Source organism: Buceros rhinoceros, unplaced genomic scaffold (assembly GCF_000710305.1).
Source record: "Buceros rhinoceros silvestris isolate BGI_N320 unplaced genomic scaffold, ASM71030v1 scaffold6588, whole genome shotgun sequence".
NCBI lineage: Eukaryota > Metazoa > Chordata > Aves > Bucerotiformes > Bucerotidae > Buceros > Buceros rhinoceros.
In genome coordinates this window covers 1,079-18,622 of record NW_010428494.1, presented here as the reverse complement: position 1 = coordinate 18,622, position 17,544 = coordinate 1,079, and the positions used below count along the sequence as shown (strand labels likewise).

Here is a 17,544-nt window from a genome sequence, read left to right as displayed (position 1 = left end):
ATCTCCTGTTGACTGGGAAGGGAAAGGTCTCTTCTTTAATGGAGTCACCTACAAGGTTATCTAGATCTAAAATACAGTTAAGTGTACAATGACCGTTCCACTAACCATTGCAATTCTGTGTGTACTCCCTCAGAACTGGTGCTCTTTTCATTACAGTAATACAAAAGTTCTCAATCTGTCTTAAATCTATCAATGTTTCACAATAAAATCAGGAATTGTACTGCAGTGTCTTTCAGAATGTGCTTTTGCATCTTGCTAGCAGGGGTCAGAATGCACTACAGGATACGTAATACACAGAAACGCTGCAAAACACAGTCACCACGTGACACAACTCCGCTCATTAAAATGCTGCGTAAGTTTTCATTTTGAGCTGTTGAATAGGGGCTAGACAACTAAAGATACCTTGTATGTAATACTGCAAGAATTTCTTGTGTAGATTTTTCTACCAGCAGACACTGGAGCCTTAGTTATAAAGGCCTTAATTATAAACACACTGTCTGGTATTGCATTTCACCTCTATAAATGTTTAATGGAAACATGACTTCCTCGTCGAGTAAACTTGTTTCCTGACATGAAAATCAAGATAACCTGATCTGTGTAACTGCCACTCCAGCCATAAGCACACAAAACTGATGGTCGTTTACCCATGTATTTAACAAATACTTAGTTTTCTAAAATCAGTTAATTATACAACACATTGCATCTCAAACTATTACATACTGCAAAACATAGTGTGTGGATGTATGTAAGTGGTTTCAGTATCAGCTATCAGGACGAGTTAATTTGAACTTCCCTGAAGGGTCAGGAATAAACCAGTTTTCCCAGAGATCAGTGTGAACACTGGGATAGTCCCAAGGTTTATACCTCCCATTCCAATGAAGTAATTTGGCTTCTTGAAGAAAATGCTCTGAGTAGCGGGTATCAGGGCTCCAACCTGCATGGGTAGATGAAAATAAAAGAAATTTAAAATCCAGTTTTAAATAATGGAAGACACTACAGAGTGAGTTAAATTTGGTTATTTAAATTTGGGGTTTTAAGAATTCTGCTTAGTACAGTTTCACCTGTTAATAGACAGCTATTTGTCCAAGAGTAGCTTTTTTCAGCTTCATGCCCCTAATGCTGCATCAGCAAAAAAATCTCAGCAAGTTTTCTCTCTCACTTTCCCCATCATGGCATAGTTGGGGTTAAACAACCACAAAAAGAATCCTTTTACTATTAATTTTACTATACCAGCTAAGCCATTATCTTCCTCCCAGGATAATTCACCATTCCCAGGTGAAAATAACTACATGTTCCAGAATGTTGAATAGACAAACACTGCCAGGCATCATCCGGTCTTCTTCCACTTGCCTACTAGAAGAGTGTCTGATTTTTTTCAGTCTCTCACTATATTGAGATCTTTCATACCTTCTTTCCATAGTTGACGACAATATACATTAGCTGGTGTTCAAACACATTTGCTTTGTCCACAGTGTTTGCCGGTTTCCTTTTTTACCCAATTTCATGACTGTTAGGGTTTTTGGTTGGTGAGGTTTGTTTGGTTTGGGGGGTGGTTTGCAAGGTGAAACTATTTTGTTTGCCTGTAATGACACCCACGAGGAAGCCCCACATTGAGCCCTACGCTGAAGAACGCAGAACTAACGAGTGTTGGGGGAAGCAGGGATTACATACTGTGGATTTGAGGTATAAAGTAATGCACTGAGGTGAAGTAACCTAAGGTCCTAGAGTGGAATCTTAGAAACCACTCACTTTATTTAGTTTCAACTGCAAATGGTGAGCAGTTAAGCTTACCAAGATGCCTTATGTGCCACATAGGATTAATAGCAGAATACTTTCCATGAAATACAATCAGCATTGGAGACGTTGCCACACCTCCCCCAAGGGTGCTGCTGTAGAGGTTCTCCCTGCAGAACAAAACAAAACAAAGAAAATGTTCAAAACCTCAATAAAGAATCTTTAGTACAAACGCAGAAGATTAAAAATCCATGTTCTGGCAAAATTCAAAATTGTCTTGGACAGACCAGTTTTCAGCACACTCCTTCCTAATGCTGTTAATTACCTGTACTTGCAACTCCAATTCCTGTTGAGTGAATTGTTGCTACCAGGGCAAAATGGGAGTCAGGGCAAAATGGGAGTCAGACCAACATGATGCCAATTACTTCTACACACTGCCTGAGGTCTGCAAGGCTGACAAAGTTTACAGTAGAAAAAAAGCTGTTAACATTAATCAAACATACTTCGGCATGGTTTCTTAAGAAAATGTACAGGTTTCCATGTGTTTCATTCCCTCTTTTTTCCCCTTCCTACCTCCCCCATAAATTAACTTCAAATCAGATTTTGCCAAAGTCTAGTTAGTATAAATTAACATCAAAAGGATATCAGTTTCCTATGAATTTTGTGATAAATCCAGGGCCAGATAAAATCAAATCCCTGTAAGGAGAAGCATTAGGAGGTAGCAGCCAGATGTCTGGCCACGGTTTGCTCAAGGCCTGGCTGGGCAGTCACGCATAGGCAAAGCCACCCCAGGTGTGGGACACTATGCCACTGGCCAGCCCAACAAGTAGGGAACCTGGAAAGTACTGAGAGATGCTTGGAGGCCACAGAAGAGAGAAATCATAACCTCCTCTCAAAACTGGGTTTCAACTGCTGAGCGGTTTACTTCACTGACATTTCAAAATCCAGCTAAAAGGGACATGAATATGTTGTTAAGGTATGACATCAACTTTATAGATAAAATTTGTAGTAATACTCATGGATTTTCTCAAACAAGCAATAGCTTGTCAGGATATGTTACATAAGCAGAGTAAGAGAAAGACATTGGGTTTTCATTCCCTCACATGCTTATAATTTGTGTCTCCTCTTCTGATTTCTGGAACTAACAAGTAATGGACATAGTGCACGAGCACAAGATATTCAGTTTCAGTTTAGCCTTACTAAATTTAAATTTAAGTGCTTTGCCAAGAAGGAAAATAACTGTCAGGTTGGCAAATTCAGGTTAAGAGTGAACTAACATAGAAAATGAACAGTGATTGTTTTGCTGTGTCATAACTTATTTGTGGTCAATGCTGAAAAGACACCTTTCAGGTCAAGTGTCATTCATCTATAGAAAAAGAAAGTTTTCCATTTGTATTTAAGAAACATGGTGTCCAATTACAGTTTGACTGAGGTTACCAGAGAAGAGTTCCCACACAAACAAGGAAACATTCCTCCTTCTTTAAGCCAGCCTCAGGAAGGGAGGATTGTTAACTGGCTTGATCCCAAGTGGTCACCCAGAACAAGAACCACGTGTTCTCACCATCTCTCAGGATTAAGTGTCATTTGTGATTAAACATGAAACTAAGATTCCAGGTGGCCATTTCCTGGTACACAACTGGTCAGATTTAAGCAGATGGAAATTCTGGAATATGAGTTATTTTGCTTGATGAGATCTCATAGAAAGACTGCTTGGGCTTTTTAAGAGCTTTAAAGCAGAAAATAAAACTGTAAACTGAGTATTAAAAGTAAAGTGCAAAGCTAGATTTCTACACATACTCTACATTTCTTTGCATCCACTTCTCCAACTGCTTTGTAATCCGCTGATGTTTCCATTCGGTCATATTTGCAACAATTACTCCGGGATTAAAGGAGCAGGTGCTGGGGCTGATGCCGAGGTCTCTAATGGTTTGCTTTCGGTAGTCTAGGAATCCCATGTATGTGTTCTAAGGAATAAAAGAAAGTGTGTTTATCCCCTATGAATCTCTATAAAGATAAGTGTAAATGCATCTCTCTGCCACTCACATGGAGACTAAACACGTGCTCCCAGCGCTGAGTTTCTAGATCACAGTTGCCTGTCTTGATTTCTGTATGACATGAGGCTGAAAGGTGGGGTACTTCCAGCTACTGAATTACTTCTTCCACAGTATTGTTCCAAGGGAGTTTGATAAAGCCCTTCCCTCACCATGTGTTTGTCTTTGTAGCTTATTCTAAATGTTATAGCATCCATCACACTTGTACAGCTGTAGTGCTAGAGGGACTCACTGACGATTCTGGGGGACTTGTCTCTGGAATAAGCCTTTAAACTTCTTTTCCTATGATTCATTCCCAATTTGACTAATACAAATAGCATATATTCTGTCTTCATTAGATGTTCCATAAGTGCTCATGATTTACTGACAGCAAAATACCAAATATAATTCATGAGAATCAAAGGAACAATTGAGATTTAAATTATTACAGGAAACAACTCTGCATAGCATTACAGAGTTGCTACAAAATTGATGCTACAATTACCTGTAAAACTATTAAGAAACTATAAAAAAATATAAAAATATAACTTTCACTTTGGGGAAAATGTATAAAGTCATCTTACATTTGTGAGTAAATGCATTCACTACTAGAATTCAAACATGGTGCCTTACCTGCATTCCTACACTTCTAACCATTTCATGTGTAGAAGGCAGATCACAATCATCAGAAAAAGCTGCAGCATGTCCAGGAGCTAACTTAGTATCGTAGAGTTCCTGGATGTCACCTGATTACAGAAAGGTCAAAAGCATAACAAGAAACCTTACATGACTGCTACAGAGTTGATAGGATAACTTCTGTTCTCCTGTAAGCTACTTACAAACATACCAGTTTCAGGGGACAGATAGCCCAGATATTAATGAAGGCTGAATTTAGTAACATGGAACAATTTTAAAACTTGAGTCCCGTACCTGGATGTCTAAGGGCTATCTTTAGATATCATCATCAGTATTCAGTATGTCCATATTCTGGTCTGATTGTCCAAAATCAGCAACAGCAGAAGCTGAGTACACTGTTAAGAAGCCTGGTTACAAAGTTCTACGTTCATAGAGCTTGCCTTTGCAGAGGCGGGGGGCACAGGCAATTTTTCTTCAAGTCTCACAGCAGTGCCACTTCAATCTCTGGCATAGGTCAGTTTTTTTCCTGGTGTCATTGTGTTTGTTTATACCTCCTAGGTAAGAGTGCTGAGGATTCCCAGCACTGGCCACTTGAAATGCACCTGTCACACTTGACCAACCTTGCTGGCTTCACAGATCACCCAACTCCTTCCAAGGTGGAGGGAAAGAATGTAAGGCATGGCATCTCACTAATCACTTGACTAGCAGGTACTCACTGATGTGCCAGAAGAGTTTCAGGGTAGGTGGGGAGCACAGTGCTGCCACAGCACTGCATCCAAACCTCTTACAGCTACCAGCTTCGCTGCTGGGCATCGGTCCATCTCAAGGAAGATGGAAGGCCACATAAGGCCCAGTAGCCTGAGGTAAGCTCATTAAAAGACTAGTAACTGAAACCGTTCCCCATATTGCAAACACCGCAACTACTATTTCTGAAATAAGCAAAGATAATTTATTTGTCTGGACTCATCAGCTGGATGGAAAACTTGGTTTAGGACTCATGTCCCACCAAGAAATAGAATTCGAATTAATGGGACGCTTAATTGTTGAAGATCAATATGCCTCACTTTTCTCTGGGCTGACACCCCAAGTTCAGCGTGTTTCATTCTTAGTGCTTTGCAGAAAGCAACAACCAACAAATGATCCCAAAGTTAAACACCGAAAACCCCATTCACCCCTTATCCTGTCAGAAGTCTCATTACTCCCCCTGCAGAGACATCTTGTCAAGAGAGCACAGCCTCACATTACAGCTAAGTCACAGGGAGCAGCTGCCAGAACAGGCTCCCTCCCACATGTCCGTTTCTTTTCCCTTCTTCTGGGCCCTAGGATTGTGCAGCCCAAGGGTGAGCAAAATAGGCTATCTGAAGCAAAAGGAAAAAAAAAAATAGATTAATGAAGAAAGGGTTGGGTTAGGGGTTTTTTTTTGTACCACTAGTCTTCTGCCAGGTTGACCACCTGAATCATCTTTTTCTGCAGCTGCCTAACTGTAGATGTGACACAATAGGAGCTGCCTGGGGACAAGGAGAGGCCACTGCTGTCTACAGCTGTAATGTGAAACTGCACCTTTATGCCCTCAGCTCCAGAAACGCTATCAGCTGACACAAGCTGACACCTCTAATGAAAGGGAAAGCCCTGCTGCCCCTCTTCTCTGAGCCACAATGCCTTGACTCCTACCAGGGAACTAATTTGGACTGAAAGTAATCACGTTTCTGGGGAATGCCTGCGCAGCTGCAAGGAGCGAGGCAGGGGAAGTGGCGGGCTCAGCTTAAAGTGCTCATGAAACTGGAGTGTCAAGAGTTTAAGAACGTGTCAAAGAGTTAAATATTGCTGTTGGCCATTGATGACAGACAGAACAACAAATCAGGAAGCAGAGATAACCACTAGAAACTCAAATGTTGAACCGTGAAGTCTATTGCAAATTAAAATAAGACAGGCAGAGCAGATTAACCATGAGGCAGCTAATATCAGCCCCTTTAAGAGCAGATGTTCTGAAATCTGCCACTAAAGGTGCAGAAAAGCAGTGGAGAATAAAATTACACTTTTGTCATACGTAAATTTACTGATCTTAATTAAAGGATTAACTTAGGCCAAGTTTATTACAGTTATACTCCATCCTTTCCAAAGAGTATTTTCATCGGAAAATCCCTCTAATGCTTAACAGACAGGTTAAATGGTTTTGTTGTCCCTGTGTACTGAGCCTGGCTAGGATAGAGTTAATTTTCTTCATAGCAGCTCATACCGTGCTGGGGTTTTGATTTTTGACCAAAACAGTACTGGTAGCACACTAAAGTTTCAGCTTTTGCTGAACAGTGGTTGCACAGTGTCAAGGTCTTCTCTGTTTCTCAGTCTGCCCCCTCCCAGTGAATAGATCGGAGGCTGCGCAGTAGGCTCGGAGCGGTCACAATCGGGCAGATGACCCAGAGTGACCAAAAAGCTATTCCATACCATATAACATCATGCTCAGCAATACAAGGGAGAAGAGGGGGTCTTAGGGGTGGTTAGCCAGCTTTTCCTTGGGAACTGGCTGGACATCCCTCTGCCCATAGGAGGTGGCAAGTGATTGCCTGTTGTTTTGTTTTCTTCTCTCCCACCTATCCTGCACTTATTAAACAACTATTGGTTTGTTTGTTTTATGTCTTCTAACTGCTCCCATTCGTCTAGGAACTCTGAAATCTTTTGCAAGATTCTGCAAATTGCTACAGATTCTGTGCTGAAGATGCTCAAAATCACATTTTAAGTGTTTGGAATTTTAACCCTCTTATTTGAGTAAATTTCTCTTGCTCCCAAGAACAGCAATTCTAGATAAGGAACTGATAGCATTTGTGGGAATTCAAATACTAGCAGGAAATGCAGGCCGCATACTTAACAATAAATATTGCAGCTTCTAAGTGAAATCCGTAATAACTTTCAGCGATTGACCAGATAAAATTAAATCCATACATACAATTTTGATCAAAATCAACTATTCAGAAGATTATGAAGTTCTTCTTCAGACTTTCCTTTAAATAAACAGATTATTTGAAGCTTTCCCGAGTGCAACACTCTTAGCAGCTGCCTCAGTTTCCATTATATCTCATCCTTCCAAATGACTGTAAAAGCTGGAATAACTTTGATTTTATTTCTGCTAGAAACTGCTTTTTGGATGGTAGCTTACCTTGAACAATGACATCATCATCCAAATATATTACTTTCTCGTGTTTCTGGATAAGCAAAGGAAGATAAAATCGAACGAAGTTCAGCTATTAAACAGGAAAAAAGGTAAAGACTAAATGGTAAAGCTGTTTAATATAGTTCTGTTTCTAGTAACAATCAGTTTTAATTTCTCTCTTCATTGAGGACAAGGCAGAGATCATTTGCTTCCACTTCCCCAACTTTACTCGTATCTTTACTAGTATCTTGAATCCATTATTATTATTTATCCCTATTTTATTAACTATGGCCCTAACCAAACAGCCCAAACCAGTTACTTCTTCACATAATCATTTAGGCTGGAAGGGGCCTTTTGAGACCATTTTGTCCAATCCCTCTTCTCAAGCAGAGTCCACCCAAGCAGCCTACCAGGGACCATGCCCAGTTGGGTTTTGAGTATCTCCACAGATGGAGGCTGCACAGGTTCTCTGAGCAACCTGCTTCAGTGTTTGACCACCCTCACCATTAAAAAACCCCCCCCCAAACAAACACACACACACTCTTGTGCCTAGAGGACATTTCAAATATTTTAATTTGTGCTCATTGCCTCTTGTCCCTCCCCTCAGGTATTTATACACATTGAGAAGATCCTCCTGAGCCTTCTCTTCTCTAGCCTGAACCGCCTCAGCTCTCTCAGCCTCTCCTCGTATACAACAGGCTCCAGTCCTGTAACCGTCTTTGCTGCCCTGTGCTGGACTCATCCCAGTAAGTCTGTATCTTTCTTGTACTGGGGAGCTCGGAACAGGACACAGTACTTTAGACGCAGCCTCACCAATGCTAAGTAAAGAGGAGAGATCACCTTCCTGGACCTGCTGATAATGCTGCTCTTAACATATACTTACAGCATACAGCATACAAAACACTTCAAATTTAACAGTGTCATCATTCCACTCACAGGAATGATTTGACTGGTGACACAGATGTGGCGTAACAACTTCTGCAATAGCAACAAAGAACACTGCAGGGGTAAAGGGGACTGAGAACTTAAGAGCAAACATTCAGATAATTTTACCCAACATCTGCCTTCAGAGTGATCCTAAGCAGATGCTCAGTGAAAACACAGAACGGAGCAAGTATACAGAAAAATTGCTCCAAGTATTCTCCTAGCTTTCAGCTACTTGCAGCCCAAGGGATTTCCTGAACCAAACATGATTTGTCCAATTATAAACTTCAGTCCTCACTGAATCTTGGTAAATTTTTACATTCACAAGATCTTTCACCAAGGAATTCTAGAGGTTTACTACTCACTGCCTGAAAAACATGCAACATTTCTTTTTTGTTCTGACTGTCACTCCAACTAATTTAATCCAAGGGCCATTAGTTCTTGCATAGGAAGAGACAGTGAGCAACCATCCCCCATCCAGTCCTCCATGCCACTCAGTTATGTAGGCCTCTGATTTTCATGCTAGAAGTCACATTTCCAGGCTGAACACATTTAGCCCACTGATTCCTTTCATAAAATCTTTTCCGTATATTAGAAATGTCAAAGGCTCAGAGAAGGACAGCAAGAATAAACATTCTGAACAGACGTGAATATTTTCTGGTGGTGCTACATGTTTTTCAGATAAGGGGATAATGACTGCACATATTACTTAGGATGAGAAAAAACTATGGATTTGTATTGTGGCTTAATGATGTTATCACTTTTGATCCTTGTTGCTTTCCTAATAATTTCTAACATCTGATTTGCCTTTTCTGACTGTCAGTAGTATTTAGATTAGTCATTAGCCTCTGGATTAACCCTGCATGTGAGCAGAACACAGCCAACTCAGCATCACGGAGGCACAAAGAACAGTATTAGATCTTCCCTCTAATAAATTGTGAATATATCCTTAAAGATACAACACACTCAAATTACCAAGTTTATGCCACCAAATAATGATGTCCCAGCAAGACAGACAAGTTGCAAGGAGCTTGTAATAGTGCAGTTTTCCTTCTTGAGAGATGCATAGTGTTTGGACCTGATGTGGCTTCTCTGGCTTACAACCCCTGCTGTGTAATGGAAGATATCTAGGACATTCTAAAGCCTATAATAAGCATTAGAAACCCTGAAAATTTGTTACGCAGTGTTCAGTTACTCACAGGCTGCAGTAGCTCAGGACGCGACGCATCTTGTCTGATTTTTCCTTTTAGTACCATAGGGTTGAATTCCACAGCCTTAAATTTTATTTCTTTTAGTTTAGAATTTTCAATCCATTTTCTGTGATAAAAAGGAAGTGATGAAAGAAATACTGAGTGCGTGGCAGGCACTTCCAATATTAAATTCACAGACTCATAGGAGAATAAGAGATCTCAAAAGCTCACTTGATCTATTCTATCCCAAGACAAAACCATTTATGGCTACCACTATTGCACGTAGACATTTCTTTAATTTGTTTTTAAATAAACCCACAAGAAACACACAACACCCAAAAAACCCAAAGTAAAAACCCCACACCACTGCCAAAACTAGAAACTCTATATGTTGCCCAAACAAACCATCTTCCACCATTGCTAGCGTTAAATGCTATTTTTCTAGGCTTTCTTGCCATCGTTAAAGGCTGTTTTTTCTTATCCTATCTACTGTGCTTTTAAAGCAGTGGTTAATTTTCTCAGTTTTACGTCCTTCAAGCTCTCACATCACCTCCTAATTATACTTTTTAGACTAAATTTTTCATTATTTTGTCAGATTTCTTGACATTATTGCTTATTTTCTCCTCTGACCTCTCTTCTAAATTCTTCATGAAGACACATCAAACTAAACCCCACACTTTTTCTGATGCATTAATAACATCTGAAAGATCAGAAAGTTTTCTCACATCTCCTGTGGTCACATATGTCAACATACACACCCACTATGATTTTTTTAATCAGTGTGGTCAGTTATCAGTCATAATTCTGTAGTTTTCTAAATGATTGCTACCAAACTCCTGCTTTACCCTGAGCCAATACAATCAGCTACTCTCACCTATGTTATCTTGTCATTAACTCTTGACCTGGTTTGAGTTGGAACAGAACTAATTCTGTTAAGTTAGCTAATTTTGTTAGCCCAGCCCTAACCCTTGACTACTGAATTTCATCACATTTTACAGTTCATTTTTCCAATTCGTCATTATTAGTTTGTTTTCAGCTCTTCTCCTCAACATACCTGCTGTCTCTTTTCCAGCTTCATGCTAACTGCAGATTTATAAAGAACACTCTCCACTCCATTATCTAGGTTACTGATGAACTGGATGAGAAAAACTCCCTGTGGAACTTCACTCATTACATCTTTTCATTTTGACACAAATTGTGGGGACATAGGCTACAGAAGTGCAGTAGCCAGAGATGAGTAATATGCTTTAATTTTGATTTACACCTTCCTCCTCTTTTAGACAATGTTTGAAAATTTTAACACCCAAACATGCTTTCATTGCAAGCTTTTTGGGGCCTCTATTTATAACCTCTAATACACCCTCTTAGCTGAAATTAGCTTTAAACAGCAAGTTTTTCTACTCTGAAGCTTAAGACAGAGTGCCACAAGAGGGGTAAGTGCAGCATCACAAAGTAGCATTGTGACAAGCAAGCAGTACATATACTTACCTTACTGCAGACTCTTCTGCAGCCAATCTACAAAAGGCAGAGAGGCACAGGTACGGGCATGGTCTGGCTATTTCATACCCCTTTACCAAGTCAGTGGCTTGCACAAAGCAAAATAGTCACTTTTCCTACACGTAAAGAATCCTGGGGATTGCTATCAATAGCATTACTTAAATAAAAGCGAGAAACTTTTCCCTGCAAAGTTCTCCAGAGCCCATGCCCATTGCTAAGAAGAAAAACAATCTGTTCCTAACAACAGCATGAAACAAAATAAAGCTGGTATATACCGAATATGTGGGATGGTATTCTTCAGTCCAACTATGTAAAAGAAAACATTAGCATCTGTGTTGCTGTAGATGCTACTGATTGCTGCTATAGCTGCACCCATTCTGCCTGCGGCAGCACAGATTACAACTGGAATTTCTTCTTCCATTTCCTCGGGATTCTCCAAATCAACTGTAAGAAACAAAACTATGCATTATCATAAAAAAATTAAGCATCTTTTACTATCAGATTGGGTTATAAGAATGAGTGTAGTTTCATAAGGAGTGGAATCATACCACAATCACCCCATTTCCTTACCACATCCTGCCCACATCCACATCTGGCAAGGCATACGGCACGAGCTGTCGCTAATCCAGAACCACATGCAGGTTGACCGGACTGTCGGATGCCTCCAGACAGAACTTACAACAGAATTCTTGGCATCTCCTACTCAGCAGGGGCACAATTCAGCCTGTCCTCCACATAGCTGCTTATTCGCATGAAACGTGAAGAAGTCTGAATCCCTTTGAGACTTCTACTCAATTATATTTAGTACAAATTGAACAAAAGCTTTCAAAATTATCAAAGGAAAGAAGTATGGTGAAGAGATGGTGCAATTGCATGAGTTTTGCTTCTTTGGGAAGCAGGCTAGAAAGAACAGTGCAAAAATGTTGTACCAGTAGTTGCTAATAATAAAAGGGAAAAAACCCTAAACGATGAAGATTTTTATCCCTAGCACTGATTAACTTATATGGATATATTTATACTAGTTATACATATCCATTAAACTCGTAACAGCCCAAACAAAAATATACTGAGAAAAATGGTTTATACCAAGACAGAGTTTGTTTATCCTGGGAACAGTGAATAAGCTGTTAGTGTAAACATTTAATACCAGTCCAAACGTATCCACCCTAGCAAGTTTTCCGTCACTACAAAAATTCCAGCAAAAAATTTGTGGTGTAAATTACGTCAAGATTTGATGATCTACGTGAAATGAACAGGTAGGCCAAGAACATTCCCAAAGGGGCAAGTCTAGATAGAAGTTTATTATCACTTGACAACTTCCATATTGATCAGCACAAATATACTGGATATAATCCAGCTTCTACACCAGTGACATTTGGATACAAATTCGTAGTCATTTCTACTCATCTCCTATTTTATTTAAGTAATTCAGAAGCAAAAAACTCCCTGTCCCAGACCATATACAACAGTGTGAGCTGTTCATCTCCTGCAGAGCAGACAGGATTCAGTAAGACAAAAAGCACTGTTCAAATGAAGAGATAAGAAATATAAAACAAGGACATAAATGAAGCAGAAGCACAACTAATTTACCTGTTTCATTCTTTAACGCAGGTGGCGCTTGGTGAACTTTGTTATACAGAATGGCACACACAGTTAGGACAAGAAGTAACAGCAAGATCTGGTTAACTGAAACAAAAGGAAGAATTTGTTAACAATCAGTGTAATAGTTAATTCCCCAAGTACCTTTTTTTGAAAAAAACTCTAACTTGCAACCAGTACATATCATAACCTGTATTTGCTATGTTTATCAAATTCTCCTTTCTCTTGTTATTTGATCAAGCTCAAGATTTTACATTAAAAACATAATAGTAACTCTCTGCCATTACAGTAATTTCCAACTATCTGATTTTCATGGATAATTTGCTCACTACATCATTAAGTTCTCAATATATATGGGTTATCCATACGTCCTGGTTTGAGTCAGAACAGAACTCATTTTGCTCAGTGATTTCACTTTCCAGCTCAGTCTCTTCTCAGTGATGGCACTTTCTGAAGTTAACGGTGTATTTCTGCAGACAGTGTCTGCTTCGAGAAGTGACAACACTTGATGTTTACAGTCACCACCAGGGACTGGGATGCAGAAAGGCTCTTGCTTGTACTTGCTCCTGTGCAGGCCAAGGTCACTGCTAAATCCTGCGTGCTACGGTGGGGGTGCAGTGAGTGAAAGACCACACATGTGGGGAGGAGCGGACAGGACAGGTGACCCCAAACTGACCAGTAAAGTGTTCCATCCCATAGACATCACACTCGATATAAAGCTGCAGATCTTGCTCTCTCTTGCTGTCTTCTTCGATGGCCAGCATCTAAGGAGGACACTGTCTACTCTTCTGTCTTTGATCCCCTTTGGTGCATTCCTGAGTCCACTTCCAAAATCCAGCTCCTGAATCTGGTTCCCATATGCCGCTGAGCCCAGCATGGGCATTCCCCAGTGTCTGCCCTGCAGCATCAGTGGTGACCATGACATAATTGCCATCAGGAGGTTGGGCTGGGTATTGGTATTGCATATATTTTTTAATATTTCATTTTATTATTATTATTCTCACTCATGCAGTTTTAGTCTTCTTTTCCAATCCACAAGTCTCTCTCCCTTATTCCCCTTCTCTTCCCCTTTGGGGAGGGAAAGGGGGTAATGAAGAGAATCTGTCATTCGTCTAGTGACCAGCCCAGCCCTGACCTGTGACACCATATTAGGAAATTCACGTTTCTGAATTTTACCAGAGGCCTGGAATTTAAATTTCTTGGCTAGTTTGTTGTCTGTTTATCATCACAGGACTTTACTAATAGATTATTTTGACCTAGCCCTCTCTTTCTCTCACACTTCCCTGATAAAACTACAAAAGCAGGAGAATTGTTTTTTTTATTCAATGTTCAGATCTTCAAGGTGTAGTTGAGCAAAACTCTAAAGATACTAGAAGAACAAACCCAGCATGTTACTGAAACCAGAAATATTTCAAAGGATTTGAAAATACATATGCATTTTGACACTGTTACTTTAATTAATAAAATAAAACAAAGCATGAAACAGCAAAGTCCTTACTGCATATTCTGATTTGCAGTTTCTACCGAACTGTCTTGTACGAGCTGAAGTTATTCAACACAAACCAACCATGAGCAGGTACCAGGACAGTTCACAACAGGGAAGGAATACACTGCCATTATCAACAGTGACTTTGATGACGGGAGTTTTTTGTATCAGACTACTTTCTTACTTTTGCACCACCATAAAAGGTATTTAAGGTGTACAACTCAGCAAAGGGAACAAATTTTTGAACTATTTCAATCAAAAGGACAGATTTGACCAGAACTGGGTGTGATAATAATTTGGAATGGGTACACACACGCCACCAAACCTGCACTAACTTAAACCAGCTGAGGAAACAGCCCATTGACTTCAGAGAAATTTTAGGTACGTAACTGAAGGCACAACTGGTCCATTTTAGTCACTGACCGTGACAGCTGATGAGAACCTCAAATTTCTTGGGACCACAACTCAACCGCAAGTACAAACTGCATTAATGTGCAGAGTTCTGTAAAAAAGACAGGTTCAGCGTCCTAGGCATAACCTACATGAAACCAGCAGCTACCTGCACTCTTAGTGGGAAATTCCAGACCCTCCAGTCTCATGCAATGAAGCGGTGAGCAATTTTAAATTAATGAGGTTTATGGCCCTACTTATCTGACTTAGTTAACAGAAAAAGGCTTATTTGTATACCTGAAGTTAAGCATAATTCAGCAAAAGTAGAACTACAAGTTTACGTGCATCTGTGACAACAGCTGCAGGAGAAATTGCATTTGTATATTTTCAAAAGAAGACAGAAACAACATTTCAGATGTTTTTAATATCTCTTACTTTTCTTTAAGAGAGCCATGTGTCCTGTTGGATGAGAATTGTGATCTGTGGTAAAATAGAAATTAAAAAATAATTTAAAAAACAAGAGAGAGAAAATCATTAATACTAGCACTGAATAACTAGTTACTTCAGGGACAAGGTTTTGCATTTTGTTGACCTGGTAAAAGTAAAACTGAACTCTATCTTTATAAATAACTTTTTCTGAACAAATAACTAGTATTCTTGGCTACGAATATTACATATTTTATTTTAAGCTACTAATAGGTTGAAAAGAATAAATTCCATCCAATCAACTACATCAGTAACAAGATTTTTTTAAACATATTTTAAAGTAATGTGCAAAGAACTATTAAAACGCCCACTGATGCAATTAACAAATACATTTATATTTATCTCTGATTTTACGTAAAAACATAAGAATCACAAATACTACCCTCTTGCTGGAGTATGTTCCCAAATCTATGGGAATCTTATCCTGGAGCAGCATCTTTCAGACTCTCAGAAAATTTCAGAGGAATGGTGAAAATATTTTCTAAAAGCACATCCTTCCACTAACAGCAACAGGGAAGTCTGTGAAATGTGGCTTGTATTTAAGCACATCATTTCTGATGCCAAAGAAAAGGAGGTAGCCTTCCCTAAAACTGTTCTTCTAAACCAGGCCCGAAAGTAGGCATGACTTTATGTCTGGGAGGACAGAACATAATCCCTAAAATACTGGATTACGGGAAATACAACATTCACTCCAATTATGGACCCAAACTTACTTTTTATGAAACAAGTCAAACAACCAACAGTAAAAAACAGCACCAGAGGTTGGGCTGGGGTGAAGGGAAAAATACGACTATGTCATCTAATCTTTATGATATGGTAGCTGTACATAGGACAGAAACCGATTTTTCCTGTTTCCATACATACAGATATGGACACATTACCGCATGGATAGGGACAAATGTCAGTTTCTATGCACGTGTAAAAAATGAAGTCTGTTCCAACTCCTTGAGAAGACAGAAGGAACAGTAAAAATTCTTGAAACTTGAGTCACAACACTGACTGCCTCTCATTGGCTAATGCTCGAGTTCAGGCAGCATCCTGAATTAGTCTCTACTTAGACTAACTAGTTAAATGACAACAAAAACACAAAAAAGCTAAGATGTGGTTTTGCTTACAAATCACTTCTACTTGCATGTATTTAAGTCCCAACAGCTGACTAAATCATAGCAAAAGAGGAGTATTTCTGAAAGTCCTTCTGCATCCACAGTACTTATCAACATTCCAGCAGCCCAATCTCTTCATGTGGCATTAATTTACACAGAAAGGAAATCGTGCTTCTCAGTCAAAAAAAACCCCAAAAGACTGCTGAGAAAGCCCTTCTCTCACACATTACACACAAGTATTGTCTCCTTATCCATTAAAACAGTTTATTTTGTTTAGATAAGCAGAGAGACCACAGAAACCCCTACACTCCTGGAGTAACTTTCTAAACCAATTTTAGCTAATCACAATCTTCCACTGATTTCCACGGAGCTGACTATTTCAATTGCAATGATAGTCACAAACAACACTGATGATCACTGCAAGACGAAAACTGAATAGCTACAGCCTCATGATATCTTCAGATATTATAAAATAAACATAAACTGAACCATGTTTTTTAAAATCCAAATTCAATCAGACCCTCACAGCAGTGTGAGTTCTAAAACTACACTCCTAAATGTAGTTCCTAAAACTAGCATTCCTAAGCCTCAGAAACTCAGACTGATCACCCACTGATTTTTAACAAAATTTGTCCCCCTGCAAATATTTACTCAGTTTTTCCTGACTGCAGGCATTAGTTCCTGGAACCTGGCAGTGCCTAACTCAGTTGCCAAATCCTGTAACAAAATGAGGGGCTGCAGGAGGGAAAGCTCAGAAACAGTGACATTACTGCTCAGATATTTCCTGCTTAATTAGTCTTTTTACCTCTTCAAAGCAGCACGGGACTCCTCTCTTCTGAAGAGCTGTAGAGCTATTTACTCGGATCCTAGATAGCCCACAGCTGTAAGCACGCTTGCCAAAGCTTCCTTGACCATCATCCTCTTTTGAAGTCCACAGCACAAGGGTCTTACAGGGCACAGTAACAGTTTTAAGATTCAATTCCCTCTTCAAACTCTTCAAAGTTTACTTTGGAGTTGTGCTGGTTTTCTTTTCTTTTTCTGCTGCTCACAGTCCAGCCGCCGCACTGGAGGAATGAGAGTCCATAAACCACTTCCAGATGTGCAGAACGATGATGCAGCCCCAGATCTGGCAAACTTTCCTCAGAGCTTCAGCTAGCAGATTGCAAATAAATCCCGTAAGACAAAAAGTTTTAAGGGGGTGGGGGAAAAGAGAAGGAAACAAACCCTTCCAGAATTTACTTCGACAGTCTAGTTGCAGGTTAAGTTTCTAATCGTTATTTACGGTAAATGCGAACAGATTAACTAGTGTGCAAGAGCCAAATAA

The 17,544-nt window shown here is 39.6% G+C and overlaps 1 protein-coding gene across 1 annotated transcript; it reads right to left on the bottom strand.

Annotated features, from left to right (window-relative positions):
- Positions 1-477: 477 nt before the first annotated feature.
- On the bottom strand, positions 478-17,266 carry GLT8D2 (glycosyltransferase 8 domain containing 2). The gene is made up of 10 exons (XM_010142289.1): positions 17,026-17,266; positions 15,067-15,111; positions 12,747-12,842; positions 11,432-11,600; positions 9,669-9,786; positions 7,552-7,636; positions 4,398-4,510; positions 3,532-3,698; positions 1,792-1,904; positions 478-934 (listed from the first exon to the last, which is right to left on the bottom strand). Exons 2-10 carry the CDS (start codon positions 15,083-15,085, stop codon positions 762-764), a joined length of 1,053 nt encoding a protein of 350 aa, XP_010140591.1. The 5' UTR covers positions 15,086-15,111; positions 17,026-17,266; the 3' UTR covers positions 478-761.
- Positions 17,267-17,544: the final 278 nt, after the last annotated feature.